The 18395-nt window shown below is 39.4% G+C and overlaps 1 protein-coding gene across 4 annotated transcripts in view; it reads left to right on the top strand.

Annotated features, from left to right (window-relative positions):
- Positions 1-18395, top strand: part of LOC138763457 (neurogenic locus notch homolog protein 2-like) — a 241228-nt gene that overhangs the window by 166211 nt on the left and 56622 nt on the right. For all 4 annotated transcript variants that reach the window (XM_069937636.1, XM_069937639.1, XM_069937637.1 and 1 more), the window contains 3 exons: positions 878-991; positions 11333-11452; positions 13297-13449. In XM_069937636.1, the coding sequence (XP_069793737.1) occupies positions 878-991; positions 11333-11452; positions 13297-13449 (387 nt within the window). The remainder of the gene's footprint in view (positions 1-877; positions 992-11332; positions 11453-13296; positions 13450-18395) is intronic.

The raw sequence follows: 18395 nt of genomic DNA on the forward strand, positions 1-18395 counted from the left end.
CATTAGAAATGTTGCCTCAGAAGTCTTTGGCAGTTTGCTCCAGTGCATCTTCCAAATTATGCTCATTTAATCTGGTATGGCCAAATGCTGAACTGGTTGGATTGTTTGCTAATATGTTAATCAGTGATGCTTAGGAGGGAACTTCAACACATTATATTCTGTCTGGGCACGAGCTAACAAGATGACATTAATACTGACTTCTCCAGCTTCTGTTAATCTCCTTCCCCGAGTCTCTCTCTCTTTCTCTACCACTCTCCCTTTTCCTCCAACTCCCCATACCTCCCCTTGACTTTCTCCCCCATCACTTCTCAGAATTTCTTTCTTCTACCCTCCCATCTGTATCCACCTACGATCTCTGAGGTGTTAGTTAGCCTGTGCTCTTCCCTTTGACCCTTCCTCCCACCTCTTCTCTTCCACCCTCCCTCCACCTCTTTATTTCAAGGGCTTGCCTATTTCTGCTTAAAACTGACAAAGGGCTCAGGCCCAAAATATTGGTCACCTGTGGATAATGTATGACCTTCTCCAACACGTTTGTGTATTGCTGTCGGCCCCAGCATCCGCAGACTTTCTTGTTGAACTTGGAAGAGAATAGCAGGGTATGAAGGCAGCGGTTCTCCTTCCTGGACATGAGTCTGTTGTGCAAAGCCGACCTAATTGCCAGCAATTGACAGTCATATCTGTTAGACCTGCAGAGCAGTGTTAACTTGAAGAGGATAGTGTGACAATGGCAAAGGCATATTACTGCAGCAAAACCTTCGCACTTGCTGGTGTCAAAGCCAGAATTGGTTGTTTCTTTTCTAAATGTTTGCCATGGCGTAAGCGTTCAGCATCCAAAAAAGGGGAAAAAATAATCTTTTCTATTTTAATAAATCTTGAGGTTCCAACTGCCAAATCAGCATTGATGAGTGTGCATCAAACCCCTGTCTGAACAAAGGAACCTGTGTGGATGAAGTCAACAGCTATCACTGTGTGTGTTCACTCCCATATACTGGTAAGAGTATTTAAAGAAAGATTATAGTGTGCAGCTTTTTCCTATGTTGTCTTGAGGTTGTTGCTATGTTTCTTCAATCCCACTCCGGAGTGTTAGGGTCATACAGCATGGAAACAAGCCCTTCAGCCTAACTTGCTCATGCCGACTAAAATGGCTCATCCACACTGACTCCACCTGCATGTGTTTGGCCCAGATCCCTCTAAACCCATCCTATCCATGAACCTGAGAGTTGGGAAATTTCTTCTCCCAACACGGCATCCTTTTGGGTGCTGACCAAGGGAGGGTGAACCAGTGCACTGTTCGGAGGTCAGTAGCCATGAAAAGCCAAGGCAGACACAAGGTCCTCAGACTGCCTTCTGTTTTCCAAACCAAATTTCTCATGTGTTGTGTTCACTGATCATGAGGCGAGGGAGGAATAAATTACTATTGTACAGGGCAACAGTTGCAGTGTTGAAAGATAAAATGTTCTAGGGAACATTCGGGGGAACAGCTTCATCTAGAGAATGGTGATAGAATGGAACAAGCTTCCAGCTGAAATGGTGAATATAGGTTCCATTTCGACATTTAAGAAAAGTTTGGATAGGTACGTAGATGGGAGGGGAATGGAGGGCTATAGAGTGGGTGCAGGTCAATGGGACTGGGCAGAATTTAGTTTGATAGAGACTAGATGGGCTAAAGGGCCTTTTTCTGGGCTGAAGAGTTCTGTGGATCTATGGGATATATGTCTTGCTTTGCCTCTGGACCTTTTTACAGTGATGCGCAGGGCAAAGTTCACCTCAGTGCTATTGCATTAGTGATGGTGGGGGGGAGGGATGCACTTTTGAAGAAGGGCTCAGATCTGGAACGATATGTGTCTTTTGGTTTCTTGGATGCTGCCCTACCTGCTGAGTTTTCCCAGCACTTCTGTGGGATGCAGAACATCTCGCCACTCCCCCTGCTTCGGTCACTGGCACTGGCCACCGTTATTTTGCTGTCTCTGCCAGCACCACATATTCCAGTGCAAGCTGAAAGCATAAATGCATTTCCTGTCCACTCTGCAGCTGTCTCAACCCCAGGGGATCCAGGATTCTTCTGCAATGTTCACAAAGGGTCCTCTTATCAGCCATGTGATCATATCTCATTAATAATGCAATTAGATTTTTTTTCTACCCAAAGGGTCAGTTCAGCCTTTGCTTTAACATCTTATTCTTGTCACAGAATGATCTCCTTCAGCAATGGAAGCACAAGAAAGTAATATTTTTACAAGGGACATAGATAGCTGCCTGAAAGAGGAGATGAAGAGAGTATGTGAAGTGATTTGAATAGCTGACGTAGATTAAAGCACAGGTGCAAACTTGAGGCATGAAAAGTGTGTAAAATTTAAGATTTTTAAATTCTTTTACAGTATAGTGTTATAAGACCATAAGAAGCAGGCTCAGGAGTTGCCCATCCGATCTGTCATGTCCGTTCCACCATTTATCTGCAATGTGATCATATCTAGTTAATAATGTAATTGGGTTTTTTTCTACCCATGGGGTCAGTTCAGTCATTCTGGTCTTTGCACTTACATGACGGATTTAGCCTGGATCACCTGCTGGAATTAGGCATGGTACCCCAGACTATTCACAGAGATGAGATGCTGGTCAACAGATTATATTGTGGCAACACATTGTGATGGACACATTCTGGTCTCTTTGCTTGAGAAAGGATACACAAGCTTTGGAGGGAGTGCAGAGGAGGCTCACCAGGTTAATTCCAGACATGAGGGGGTGAACTTATGAGTAGAGACAGAGTAGCCTGGGATTATGCACATTGGAGTTGAGAAGGGTCAGGGGATCTTATGGAAATTAAATTATGAAAGGAATAGATGACATTGAAGCAGGAAGGTTGTTTCAACTCATGGGTGAGACACAGCCTCAAGATTTGACAGAGTATATTGATGGAAATGAGGAGAAACTGCTTCTCCCAGAGAGTAGTGAATCTGTGGAGTTCACTGGCCAAGGAAGGAGCAGAGGCTGCCTGATGAAATGTATTTAAGGCACAGATAGACACCTTTGAAGAATTGGGGAATTGAGTCATTGGGAACAGGTGGGTCGATGGAGCTGAGTCCACAGCCACATCAGCCATGATCTCACTGACACAATGGATTTGAGAGGCTGGATGGGCAACTTCTGCCCCTACTTTCGTTCTCATGTCACAAAACAAGAAATTCGACATCTTAAATTTTGCATACTTTTTGTGCCTCAAGTCTGCACTGGTAAGGGGAAGTCACGTGATGGAGTAGTGACCGGTAAGAAAATACCAGCCCTCTCCAGAAAATTTTTTTAAAAATAAAGAAAAAGCAAAGCTACAAACACAGAAACCATAACAAATTAAAAATAAAAGTGTGGAGAAAATGGCAGCAAAGGAAGAAAAACCAAAAACAACGGGGAGAAAAGAAGAAGGAAAGACGTCGGAAGAGAAAGGTGAAGGCCTTACTTGTATGAGGAGGCCCGCCGTGGAGAGAGAAGCCCGGTCCCTGAGGTCAGTGGAAACCCCGAACTCAGGACTACAAAAATGGCTCACGGAGCCAAACAAAAGTGCGCAACCGCACATGCTTGAATCCTTGCGCATGCGCGATGCACAAGACAAAAACAACACCGACGGGAGGGGCGACCAGCTGAGGAGTAATTCTCCACAGCCGAAACAGACAAGTATAACACGACGGCAAGACTCTCAACAGGAAAACATAGAAAATAACGAGAACAAGAAGGAAGAGAATAAAAAAAGGAAATCAGAGAAACAACAGATGACCAACCCAGAGGAAGAAGACCAACACCAAGACACCTTTAATAAAAATGATAAAAACAAAAATAACCAACAAAATAAAATAAACAACCCAACAAGAAAATCAGAAGAGACAGAGGTAAAGGACACAGATCCTGGAGTGGACTCAGAAGAAGAGGAGGGAGAACATCAAACTCTACACAGAGAAATGGAAGATGAAGGGAAGGGGACAGTACATGGATAAAAAATTCTTCAAAGAATATATGGAAACATTAAAAGAATGGCTGACACAAGAATTCAGTGAAATTAAAATTAGAATAAAAGGTACAGAAGAAAAAGTGAGTAGATTAGAGATGGTCATGACAGAAATAGGAAAAATAGTGGACAAGGTGGAAGAACGAGAAACAGCCATAGAAATGGAAGTAGATGACTTAAAAAAGAAATTAGAAGAATCTGATAAAAAATAGTTAAAGAAACACAGGAGCTGTTAGCTCAGAAGATAGATATAATGGAAAATTATAATAGAAGAAACAATATAAAGATAGTGGGCCTTAAGGAAGATGAAGAAGGCAAAAATATGAAAGAATTTATAAAAGAATGGATCCCCAGGGGCCTAGGAAGACCAGAATTACAGGAAGAAATGGAAATAGAAAGGGCACACAGAACATTAGCCCCTAAACCACAACCACAACAAGAACCAAGATCCATTCTAGTAAAATTCTTAAGATATACGACAAGAGAAAATATATTGGAGAAGGCAATGAAAAAAATAAGAGAAGACAAAAAACCACTGGAATACAAAGATCAAAAATTTTTTTCTATCCAGACATAAGTTTTGAACTCCTGAAGAAGAGGAAGGAGTTTAACGCAGCAAAATCGACCCTATGGAAAAAAGGTTATAAATTTATGTTAAAATATCCAGCGATGCTTAAAATAGTTATCACGGGGCAGCAAAGCAAACTTTTCTCAGATCCGGAAAAAGCACGAAAATTTGCAGAACACCTACAAAACAGACAGAGATAAAGAGATGTTCTTTCTTTGGCTTGGCTTCGCGGACGAAGATTTATGGAGGGGGTAAAAAGTCCACGTCAGCTGCAGGCTCGTTTGTGGCTGACCAGTCCGATGCGGGACAGGCAGACACGATTGCAGCGGTTGCAAGGGAAAATTGGTTGGTTGGGGTTGGGTGTTGGGTTTTTCCTCCTTTGCCTTTTGTCAGTGAGGTGGGCTCTGCGGTCTTCTTCAAAGGAGGCTGCTGCCCGCCAAACTGTGAGGCGCCAAGATGCACGGTTTGAGGCGTTATCAGCCCACTGGCGGTGGTCAATGTGGCAGGCACCAAGAGATTTCTTTAGGCAGTCCTTGTACCTTTTCTTTGGTGCACCTCTGTCACGGTGGCCAGTGGAGAGCTCGCCATATAATACGATCTTGGGAAGGCGATGGTCCTCCATTCTGGAGACGTGACCCATCCAGCGCAGCTGGATCTTCAGCAGCGTGGACTCGATGCTGTCGACCTCTGCCATCTCGAGTACCTCGACGTTAGGGGTGTGAGCGCTCCAATGGATGTTGAGGATGGAGCGGAGACAACGCTGGTGGAAGCGTTCTAGGAGCCGTAGGTGGTGCCGGTAGAGGACCCATGATTCGGAGCCGAACAGGAGTGTGGGTATGACAACGGCTCTGTATACGCTTATCTTTGTGAGGTTTTTCAGTTGGTTGTTTTTCCAGACTCTTTTGTGTAGTCTTCCAAAGGCGCTATTTGCCTTGGCGAGTCTGTTGTCTATCTCATTGTCGATCCTATCTCGGCTGCACCATTAAAGAGATGTAAAAAGAACAAAAATGACAACAAACTATATATAAAAAAGAATAAAGTATAAGTAAGAACTAAGAAGGGAAAGAAAGGGAAGAAAGGAAGTAAGGAGGGAATTAAGAGAGTGAGCTTTGTTATATATGAAGATTAAAGTCTTTTCTGGGGGGGCTGGGTGGGGAAGAATAACAGTCACTGTGAAATCAGTTGACGCGAGCGGATTCGCAAATCCAAATGGAGAGGGGAGATGTGGTTGCCCGCCAAGGGACAAAGGGCAACTCAGAGAAGGGAGGGACTATTGGGGTTAAAGGAATTTTAGATGTGGGAATAGTGGAAATATTTTATGTTTTAGAAATGTTGTCTTACAATGTGTTCAAAAAATGAAAACAGAAATGGATAAGAAGGGAAGGTGGTGATGAGGAAACGGAAAGGAAAGATAAACAAAGTATGAAATGGCCATGTTGAACTATATGACTTTAAATATTAACGGAATACATAACCAAATCAAAAGGAAGAAACTGTTAAATTTACTGAAAAAAGAAAAAATTGATATAGCATTCGTGCAAGAAACACATCTAACTGAAATGGAGCACAAGAAATTAAAGAAAGATTGGGTAGGACATGTAACAGCAGCATCATATAATTCAAAAGCCAGAGGAGTAGCTATATTAATCAATAAAAATGTACCAATCAAAATAGAGGAGGAAATAATAGATCCAGCAGGGAGGTATGTAATGATAAAATGTCAGATATATTCAGAATATTGGAATTTACTCAATGTATACGCACCTAATGAAGAAGATCAAAAATTTGTGCAAGATATCTTTTGGAAGATCGCAGATACACAGGGGAATATAGTAATAGGAGGGGATTTTAACCTTAATTTGGACTCAAAGATGGATAAAACTGGAAAAAAAGACTAACAGAAAGAACAAAGTAACCAAATTTATAATTAAATCGATGCAGGAAATGCAACTTTTGGATATATGGAGGAAACAACACCCAAAGGAAAAGGAATATTCATATTATTCGGGTAGACATAAAACATACTCAAGGATAGACCTATTCCTGTTATCAGCCCACATTCAAGGAAGAGTTAAGAAAACAGAGTATAAAGCTAGATTGTTATCGGATCGCTCACTCCTGTTATTGGCAATAGAGCTAGAGGACATCCCATCAAGAATGTATAGATGGAGATTAAACTCCATATTACTTAAAAGACAGGGTTTTGGAGAATTCATTGAGCGACAAATTAAAATGTACTTTGAAATAAATACAAAATCAGTGAAAAATAAATTTATACTATGGGACGCAATGAAAGCATTCATCAGAGGACAGATAATAAGTTATGTAACTAAGATGAAGAAGGACTACAATCGAGAAATAGAACAGTTGGAAAGGGAAATAACAAATACAGAAAAAGAATTAGCAATAAAGGAAGATACAACTAAAAGAAGAGAAATGACAGACAAGAAAATAAAATATGAAACACTACAAACATCTAAGGTGGAGAAGAACATAATGAAGACAAAACAGAAATATTATGAGCTAGGAAAAAAAAATGCACAAAATACAAATGTGGCAGCTTAAGACAGAACAAACTAAGAGAACAGTATTGGCATCAAGGAAAAAGGACAAACAAATTACATATAACCCAACGGAGATCAATGAAAACTTCAGGGAATTCTATGAACAATTATATCAAACTGAAAATGAAGGGAAAGAAGACAAAATAGATGAATTTCTAACTAAAATTGAACTACCGAATTACAAACGGAGGAGCAAAATAAATTAATAAAACCATTTGAAATAGAAGAAATACAAAGATATTAAAAAAACAACCGAACAATAAAACACCGGGAGAGGATGGACTCCCAATAGAATTCTATAAAACATTTAAAGACTTATTAATTCCTCCTCTCCTGGAAGTAATGAACCAGATTAAAAAAACACAAAACATACCAGATTCATGCAAAGCAGCAATAATTACAGAAATACCAAAGACGGGGAAAGATCCACTAACACCAGCATCATATAGACCAATATCTCTACTTAACAGAGATTATAAGATAATAGCTAAACTATCAGCAAACAGATTGGCCGACTGTGTACCAAAAATAGTAAAACTAGACCAAACTGGATTTATTAAAAAAAGACGAACAACGGACAATATCTGTAAATTCATTAACTTAATCCATGCAGTACAAGGAAAAAAACTCCAACAGTAGCGGTTGCTTTAGAAGCAGAGAAAGCCTTTGACAGAGTAGAATGGAATTATTTATTCAAAGTACTACAAAGATTAATAAGGCAGGAATGTCCACTATCTCCCTCACTATTCGCGTTAGCTATAGAACCACTAGCAGAACTGATAAGAACAGAAAATAAAATAAGAGGGATAAAAATAAAAGAGAAGGAATATAAAATCAGTCTATTTGCAGATGACGTTATAATATACTTAACAGAACCAGAAATGTCAATAAAAGAATTACATAAGAAATTGAAGGAATATGGAGAAGTATCGGGGTAAAAGATCAACGCAAATAAAAGTGAAGCAATGCCAATGAATAATGCGAATTTCACAAAGTTTAAGAAAGAATCACCATTTAGATGGCAAACACAAGCAATTCGATACCTAGGTATACAACTAAATAATAATCTCGGCCATCTATATAAACTAAATTATTAGCCATTAATGAAAAAAATTACAAGATGACTTAGAGCACTGGAAAGACTTACCACTAACACTGATAAGAAGGATAAACTCTATTAAAATGAACATCTTCCCAAGGATACAATACCTATTTCAATCATTACCAATTCACCTAACAGAGAAATTTTTCAAGGAGCTAAAGAAAATAATAAGGAAATTCTTATGGAAAGGGGGGGAAACCGAGGATAGCACTAGATAAATTAACAGAATGGTACAAACAAGAGGTTTACAACTACCAAACTTTAAGAATTATTATAGAGCACCACAATTAAATTACCTATCAGATTTTTATCAAACAAGGGAAAAACCAAATTGGACCAGATTAGAACTAGATAAAATAGGGGAGAAGGTACCTGAACATATACTATACAAGTGGAATGATAAATTGGTGCAACGTACGAATTCACCAGTATTGCACCATCTGCTCAACATTTGGAAGACGATTCATGTAGAAAGGAATAAAATAAATTATCAACTACCAAAATTAATATTGACACAAAATCAACTAATCTCTTTCACAATAAATAATCTTTCCTTCAGAGAATGGGAGAGAAAAGGGATCAAAAGAATAGAAAATTATTTTTCGGGAAATAAATTATTATCTTTTGAACAAATGAAGGACAAATATAACTCACGATACAATGTTTGCATACCACCAACTGAAAACCTACTTGAAGGACAAATTGGGAAACAGTCTGAGGTTACCAGAAGGAAACAGCTTTGAATATGTGATTACAGACACAATGATAATTAAAAGATTTATAACAAACATGTACATCAAACTGCAAGACAAAGAGAACAATGAAATAACCTGTAAACCCAAACAAAAGTGGGAACAAGTTCTAAACATAAAGATAAAAAATGAAAAATGGGAAAAGGTATGCTCCGGAACTATGAGAAATACAATAAACACGTGCTTACGCATGATACAATATAATTGGTTACACAGGCTATATATCAAGCCCCAAAAGTTAAATAAATGGGACCCAACAGTATCAAACAGATGTTTTCGCTGTAAAAAGGAAACAGGAACAGCAATACATGCAATTTGGACATGTGAGAAAGTCAAAAAATTTTGGGAAGATCTAAACCAGATATTAAATAAAATCACAAAAAGCAATATACCAAAAAACCCGGAGATATTCCTTCTAAGTAATATAAGAAATAAAGAATTTGGACTCGATTTGGATGAAGCACAAGAAAGATTTATTATGATAGCCTTAGCTGTAGCAAAAAAATGTATAATGTCAACCTGGAAATTAGAAGACAACTTGAGAATACAACAATGGTACATAGAAATAAATAAATTTATTCCATTAGAAAAAATAACATATAATTTAAGAAATAATATCACAATATTCAAACAAATATGGGAACCATACATGAAATACAATAGAGAAATCCTACCATGGACCTCCACCACCTAAAATGACAGAAGGAGAAGACACCGAAATGAACTGACTCAGTATATAAAAGTAAAAGATAAAATTTCTGTTTATTTTTATTAAATGACGACATTGTTTAACGGGTTTAATATATCTTATAGATTGAACTTTAAATAAATGGGAAGGGAGGGTGAGGGAGGGAAGGAAAGGAGGGGGGAAAAAGGGGAGAAATTGACACTATATATTCAAGAGAAAAAGTGAATGTATTTTGGTCAGTATGGTTTATAGTGTGAAAAATTAAAAAAAATTAAAAAGTCTGCACTGGTACTTTATTCCATGTAGGTTGCTCAAACCAATGTTCACTTCACTTACTCTCTAATCTCCTCCTTTAGGCAGCTATGTCCCTTGTGAAAATATTACTTTCTTGTCCTCCCTTTGGTGAAGGAGATCACTCTTGTGAGTTTAGTCTGGCTGTACTGATGGGGACTGGTGATGTTGGCTGTTCCCAAGCATTCTGAGAGTGCAGATTACATTTATTTTAAAATTATTTTTGAATTAATTTATTTTAAAATGTTGTGTTATATTGTGGACCACAATGGCAGAATTATCTGATTGTTTTCAAATTTTGCAATTGTGTAAGCTGGCAAAAAATAAATTCTGATTATATTGTGTCTTTGCTGGACATAACAGTCATTTTACTCATTTATAAGTGTTTATCTGACAAGGTGAGTGGGACGAAGGGACATTGCAAACAAGATCTTTAATGTCCTTCGTTTATTTCTGTTCAGAAGCTCTTGTATCATCAGTTCTTGATCCTTCTTCCCATTTACCTACACCATTCCAAGGATACAAGACAGATTATATCTTGAATAATAGCAGTTCTGCACAGAAATCCCACAGCACTTGTGTTGGCCATTTGGCCCATCCTGCCTCTGCTGAAAGATCTATCTGGTTAACATACAAACAAACAAATTAGAGCTCAAGCCTGCAGGTCACTGATTGATATTGTGCTGTTCTGACTGTAACCTCAGCTCCTCATTCCTGTCTGCACTTTATCCTCTTGCATATCAATAACTGTCTACCTCTGCCTTAAGAGCATTCAAAATTATGCTTTCATAGCCTTTAAGAGTAGTCCCACTGTCATTTTCCCATTCATTTCATCCTTTGAACATGTCCATTTGGAAGTACTTGCTCAACATACTTTTATTCAACAAACAAAGAAAATTCAATCCTGTTCCTGGAGTTACGCAGGAGACTTCAGACATTGGAATCTGGAGAAACAACCAATCTTCTGAAGGGACTCAGCAGGTTGAACAGTGTCAGTGGGAGAGAAAGAGCAGTCGACGTTTCAGCCAAAACCTTACATTGTCTGGGCGAAGGGCTCGGATTCAAATGTCTACCTTCCATTCTCTCCCACTGATGCTGCTCGACTCACTGAGGGTCTCCAGAAGATTGCCTGTTGCTCATCTCCTTTCCTGATCTTAAATCTCTTTACTTTTTCAACCAATCCTTTTCTTTCTCCCGGTCCCTAATTATTTTGAATTCTGTTAAATTTCATTTTCTCATCTCCATGCTGAAATAAGCTGTCTAAGCAAAAGCTGAGATGCCTTGATACATGTTTTGAATGTGTTTTGCTTCCAGCAGCACTGTTGATGTGGCTGTGGCAACCATTTATTCATTGCTTATTCATCTTCCCTCTTTAGGGAAGGATTGCGAATTTATTCTTGCTCCATGCTCCTCCCAGCCGTGTGAAAATGGAGGCATGTGCAGTGAAACAGAAGACTATGAAAATTTCATGTGTACCTGCACAGTGGGTTGGCAAGGTGAGCAGTTAATGTCTATTCAACCACATAGAGGCCTGACTGACTCAACTCATCTTCTCCTAAGGAAGGAGATGCTCACCTCAGAGAGTGCAATAAGGCTTCACCAGACAGATTCCTGAGAGGCTGAGAGATCAGCGTGAGGAGAGATTGGGCAGCTGAGGTTTAAGAATGTAATCGGGGAGGAGTGAGTATTTGTGAATGTTTGGAAGAATGAGATGGGATAGAATGGAAGGTTATTTTCTTGCAGAGTTGGATAATAAGAGAAGTACTTTTCCTTGGCTGGGATGTCGCAAACAAGGGATCATATTCTTGGGATGCATGATAAGAGAGGCCTGTGATGAGCAGAAATTTTCTTCAGTCAGCAAGTGGTGAACTTGTGGAATTAATGACCAAAAGACTTGGGAGGTCAAGACACTGAATATATTTAAGAGTGAGATTCAAAAGGCATCAAAGGCATGGGGAGAGGTTGGAATATACAATTGAGGTAGACAATCGGACATGATTGTCATAGAGTCGTACAGTTTGGAAGCTGGCCCAATTTGCTCACACCGACTAAAATGTCCCACCCACACTAGTCCCACCTGGCTGCATTTGGCCCATATCCCTTGATATCCATCCTATCCATGTATCCATCTAATTTTCTTTCTAAAATGTTGCTATAGTACCTGCTTCAATCACTTCCTTCAGCAGCCAATTCCATACACCCACCAATCTCTGTGTAGAAACACCCTCAGTTCCAATTAAACCTCTCCCATGTCACCTTAATTGTATTTAATGGCAGAACAAGCTTAAAGATCTGAATGGCCTCTTTGTCAAATGTGACTGTTTCACCCACCCATATCCTATTATACTCTTAATCATAAAAAATAAATTAGAACGAGTGAAGGTTTTGACAGAGTTGTCCACAGCTCTGCCTTCTGTCAAAGTCTGTTTGGGTCATTCCATGGGCAGAGCCAGTGAAATCTCTCTACCCACATCCTGAGATCTTAAGATCTTGCAGGGGAGAGAAGGGAAGAAAATGGGACAGAAGCCTGTGAGGTTACCTGGCCCAGATGAATGTGCTAAGTGGCAAGCGAAGTTCAGCCTCTTGAGCACTTTTCAAATAGCAAAGTGTCTACTGCTGCAAAGCATGTGGTAAGGGCAGAGGCTATGGGAGATGTGCTCTGTAGAAAGTTGGACAAATTAGAAGCATCGAGTGGAGATTAAATGACAACCTGTCAGAGAGACTTTTATATTTATTGAGGGTTGATGAAAGGAAGAGGTTTTTCCATTCAGAGTCTATAATTTGAGTAAGAAATATAAAATCCTTATCAATCTAAGCAAGGGAAATTTTTAAGAAAACCAGACTCCTTCAAGTTTTTTGAAGTGGCTTAGATGTAATGTAAAGGAACTGAGATAAAGGATGTGTGTGAGAGAGGGAGAAAATAAAAAAAAAGGATTTTCTTTTGAATTGGATGAAGTCAGTTAGGAACAGTTTTGAATTGAGCTTGAGTAAGATGGGCCATAGATTTTGGGTATGGAGGAATCAGGGGATAATCAGGGAAGGTGGAAATGGGGGAGGCCAACTTGGGCTTTATTGAATGGTTGAGTACATGCAAAGTTGAAATGGGCATCTGTTGTTAGGTCATGTGTTCTTGGACTTTTGTACTCTAAATTCTGGGAAATTCCATTAATAAATTTCTTTTATTTCTTAAGTCCCACATTAAAGAACAGTCAATTATTGTGTTGACGTTTGTACTTTACCTTCCCACAGAGTGGAATTGTTTCAGTGGGCATGGAATGTGGAAAATCCCCACTTGCATTATTCTATTAGTATGTGGTTGTAATAAATGTTTGCTTTGTAGGTCGGAAATGCTCAGTGGATATTGATGAGTGTGTTGTGGATCCTTGTAAAAATGGTGCTTCTTGTCAAAATACTCCCGGGAGCTACAAATGTCGATGCCTCCCTGGCTATACTGGAGTGAACTGTGAGACAAACATCGATGACTGTAGCCCCAGTAAGTGCACCAAAATTTAATAGTTTCTCTGAAAAAGAGAGTCTTGTGTAAGCACAGCCCAAAATGTTTTCCATCCGATCAGGTAGAATGTTGCTAAGACTGATGGGCTTTGAGTTATGGCGAGGGTGGGATGGGGGGTGGAGGGGTTGGTTGGATAGATTGGGTCTTTATTTCATAGAGGAGGAGGCTGAGGTGTGACCTTTTCAAGGTGTATAAAATCATGAAGGGCATGGATAAAATGAACGCTTACACTTGTCCACCCCAGGATAGATGATTCCAGAACTAGGGGGCATTCGTTTAAGTTGAGAGGGGTGAGATTTAAAAGGGACCACACCAACAACGTTTTTGCTGAATGTGGAATGAAATGCCAGAAGAAGCTATAGAAGCAGATACACTTGAAACATTTAGACAGATATATCAATAGGAAATTATGAAGGATATGAATCAAATGGGAATATGACAGAATGCCAGCTTGGTTAACGTGGACAAGTTAAGCTGAAAGACCTGTTTTGAACTGCAGGAAGACTAATATTTAGTGCTGCTCCGAGAGGTTTAAACTAGATTTGCACTCTAGGAACCAGAATGCCAGAGGAGATTGGGCAGTGGAAGAGAGAAAATACGATGTGAAAATTGCATGTAACATAAGAAATCATAGGGTTGCATAAGTGGAAATGTTCTCAGGTGCATCTATTTCAATGCAAGAATTATTGTGAGAAAGGCAGACAAGCTTAGAGCATGGATTAGCATGTGGAATTATGACATCATGGCCTTTAGTGAAACTTGGTTGTAGGAGGTGCAGGACTAGCAGCTCAATGTTCTGGGCTTCCGTTGTTTCAGATTTGATAGAGCTGGGAGATGAAAGGAAGAGGAGTGGCATTGTTTATCAGGGAAAATATCACAGCTGTGCTCAGGCAGGACAGACCAACAGGATCATCTAGTGAGGCTATATGGGTAGAGCTGAGGAATGAGAAAGGTATGACCATGCTCATGGAGTTGTATTATAGACTGCCCAATAGTCAGCGAGAATTGGAGGAGAAAATCTGTAGAGAGATAGCAGACAACTGCAGGTTGTGTTAGTAGAAGATATTGACTGGGAGTCCCAGACTGTAAAAGGGCTGGACGGCTTGGAGTTTGTCAAATGTGTTCAGAAATGTTTTCTAAATCAATATATGGAGGTAACATTGAGAGAGAGTGCAATACTGGATCTCCTATTAGGGAATGAGACAGGACAGGTGTCAGAAGTATGTGTAGGGAAATATTTTGGATCCAGTGATCATAATGCCATTAGTTTCAAGTTAATTGTGGAGAAAGATAGGTTTGGGCCTCGGGCTGAGATTCTAAATTGGAGAAAGGCCTATTTTGAGGAAATGAAAAAGAATCTAGAATGTGTGGATTGGGATAAGTTGTTTTTGAGCAAGGATGTGCAAGGTAAGTGGAAGGCCTTCAAAGGTGACATTTTTGAGAGTACAGAGTTTGTATGTTCCTGTTAGGATTAAAAGTTAGGTTAACAGGCATGGTTTTCGAGGGATATTGGAAAGAAGAAGTGAGAGGTGTATGACAGGTATTGGCAGCATGGAGAAAATAAGGTACTTGATAAAAATTTAAAAATGCAAGAAAAACCTGAAGAAAGAAATCAGGAGGCTAAAAGAAGACATGAGGTTGCTTTGGCAGACAATGTGAAGGAAAATCCTAAGGGTTTCTAGAGGTATATTAAGGGCAAAAGGACAATAGGGGACAAATTTGGTCCCCTTGAAGATTAAACTGGTCAGCTATGTATGGAGCCAATGAGATGGGGGAATTCTTATTTTTTTTCCATCAGTATTGATTCAGGAAACTGGCAGAGTCAAGGAAAGTTTGGACAACAAGCAGTGAGGTCATGGAACCTATATAGATTAAAGAGGATGTGCTTGTTGTCTTTAGGCAACAAAGGGTGAATAAATCCCCAGGGCCTGATAAAATATTTAAAATGTTCTTGGCCACAAATGTGCTGCCGGAGGATTGGAGGGTGGCTCATGTTCCATTGTTTAAAAAAGGTACCAAAAGTAACCTTGGAAATTATAGGCTGATGAACCTGATGACAGTAGTAGGTAAATTATTGGAAGGCATTCTAAGAGATCTGATATACAATTATTTGGATGGCCAGTGACTGATTAGGGATAGTCAATATGGCTTTATGCATGGAAGGTCATGTTTAACCAATCTGATAGAGTTTCTCGAGGAGGTTACCAGGAAAGTTGATGAAGAAAAGGCTGTGAATGTTGTCCATGTGGACTTTAGTAAGGCCTTTGACAAGGTCTCACATGGCAGGTTAGTAAGGAAGGTGCAGAAGTTCAGTATTCATGGTGAGGTAGCAAACAGGATTTAAATGGCTATACAGTAGAAGCCAGAGAGTGGTGGTGGATGATTGCTTCTCAAACTGGAGGCCTGATACTAGTGGTGTGCCTCAGAGATTGGTGCTGTTTGTCAACATTGTTGTTTGTCATCTATATCAATGATCTCGATCATAGTGAGGTAAATTGGATCAGCAAGTTTGCAGATGACACTAAGATTTGTGGCATTGTGGACAGCGAGTATGGCTTTCAAAGCTTGCAGAGGGATCTGAACCACCTGGAAAAATGGACTGAAAAATTGCAGATGGAAAATGCAGTGAGGTATTGCATTTTGGAAGGACAAACTAAGAAAGGCCATACAAGGTAGGGCACTGAGGAGTGCAGTAGAACAGAGGGATCTGGGATTACAGATAAATAATTCACTAAAAATGGCATCACATATAGATAGGGTTGTAAAGAGAGCTTTTAGCATATTGGCCTTCATAAATCAAAGCTGGGATCTTAGGACAAAGTGAGACCAAATTTGGAATAAGTTTTGGTCACTTAACTACAAAAAAGATATCAATAAGATAGAAAGAGTGCAGAAAGATTTACCAAGATGTTGCCTGGACTTCAGGAACTGAGTTACAGGGAGCATAAAAGAATGATGGAGAGATTTCAGAGGTATTTAAAATTATGAGTGGAATGGACAGAGTAAATGTCCACTGAGGGTCAGTGAGAAACAAACTAGAAGACATGGGTGAAGGGGGAAAAGTTTAGAAGGAATATTAGGGGGAACCTCTTCACTGAGAGTGTGGTGGGAACATGGAATGAGTTGCCAGCTGAAGTGGTGAATGTGGGCTCAATTTTAACATTTAAGAAGAATTTGGACAGGTACATGGGTGGGAAGGGTATGGAGGGCTATGGACTGTGTGCAGGTCATTGTGACTTGGCAGAAAAGTTTGGCATTGACAAGAAAGGCTGAATAGCCTGTGCTGTAATGTTTTATGGTTCTATGCTGTCTGGTCTAGGCACTCCTTGAAGTGCAGCCACAGTGTCAGATAGAAAACCCAACCTGTACACTACTTGGTCCCACCAAGCATGTTGCTTTAGTGATAGTTGCTGAGGATCTTGCCCATTATACTGACAAAATTTCCTTTTGGAAAAAGTGACTAAGGATTATTGATTCCATAGCTGGGTGCAGTTGGATTTTTAACGTCATACCCAAACCATAGCGCCTTCACCATCTAGTGCAACACTATTACAGTACCTGTACCAGCAACCTGCATTGGAATCTGCTGCTGTTTGTCAGGAGTTTGTACATTTTCTCTGTGACCTCTGTTTCCTCTCACCCTCCGTCAAAACATACAGGGTTGGGATGTTAATTGGGCGGCATGGGTTTCCTGAGCCCAGAATGGGCATCTACCGTGCTATATCATAAAATAAATTAATAAAGTATCCCCCTGAAGTGACAGATGAGACGACCCCCTCTACTGCTTGTGAGGGCCAGGTCTATTTTTAAAATTTTTCACACTATGAACCATATTAACCAAAATATACACAAACATTTCCCTCTTGAATATACACAGTGTCATTTTCTCCCCTTTTTCCCCCTCCCTTCCCTCTCTCCTTCCCACCCCCCTCCCTACCCACTCAACGTTCAACATATACAATACAATAAACCCATTAAACAATGTCATCACACAATGAAAATAAACAAGAAAATTGTGTCATCTACTTTTACACACTGGGTCAGTTCATTTCATCTTCTTCTCATTCTATCATTTTAGGCAGTGGAGGTCCGCGGTTGGCCCTCTCTGTTATGTTCCATGTACAGTTCCCAAATTTGTTCAAATAATGTGACTTTATTTTTTAAATTAAATGTTATTTTTTCCAATGGAATACATTTATTCATTTCTATGTACCATTGCTGTATTCTCAGGCTCTCTTCTGATTTCCAGGTTGACATTATACATTTTTTTGCTACAGCTAAGGCTATGATCATAAATCTTTTTTGTGCTTCATCCAATTTGATGCCTAATTCTTTACTTCTTATATTACTTAGAAGAAAGATCTCTGGATTTTTTGGTATGTTTCTTTTTGTGATTTTATTTAATACCTGATTTAGATCTTCCCAAAACTTTTCCACTTTTTCACATGCCCAAATTGCATGTACTGTTGTTCCCATTTCCTTCTTACAGCGAAAACATCTATCTGATACTGTTGAGTCCCATTTATTTAACTTTTGGGGCTTGATATATAGCCTGTGTAACCAATTATATTGTATCATGCGTAAGCGCGTGTTTATTGTATTTCTCATAGTTCCGGAGCATAGCTTTTCCCATTTTTCATTTTTTATCTTTATGTTTAGAACTTGTTCCCACTTTTGTTTGGGTTTACAGCTTATTTCATCATTCTCTTTCTCTTGCAGCTTGATGTACATGTTTGTTATAAATCTTTTAATTATCATTGTGTCTGTAATCACATATTCAAAGCTGCTTCCTTCTGGTAACCTCAGCCTGCTTCCCAATGTGTCCTTCAAGTAGGTTTTCAGTTGTTGGTATCCAAACATTGTACCGTGAGTTATACCATATTTGTCCTTCATTTGTTCAAAAGATAATAAATTATTTCCCGAAA

Source organism: Narcine bancroftii, chromosome 5 (genome assembly GCF_036971445.1).
Source record: "Narcine bancroftii isolate sNarBan1 chromosome 5, sNarBan1.hap1, whole genome shotgun sequence".
In the NCBI taxonomy this organism is placed as follows: domain Eukaryota; kingdom Metazoa; phylum Chordata; class Chondrichthyes; order Torpediniformes; family Narcinidae; genus Narcine; species Narcine bancroftii.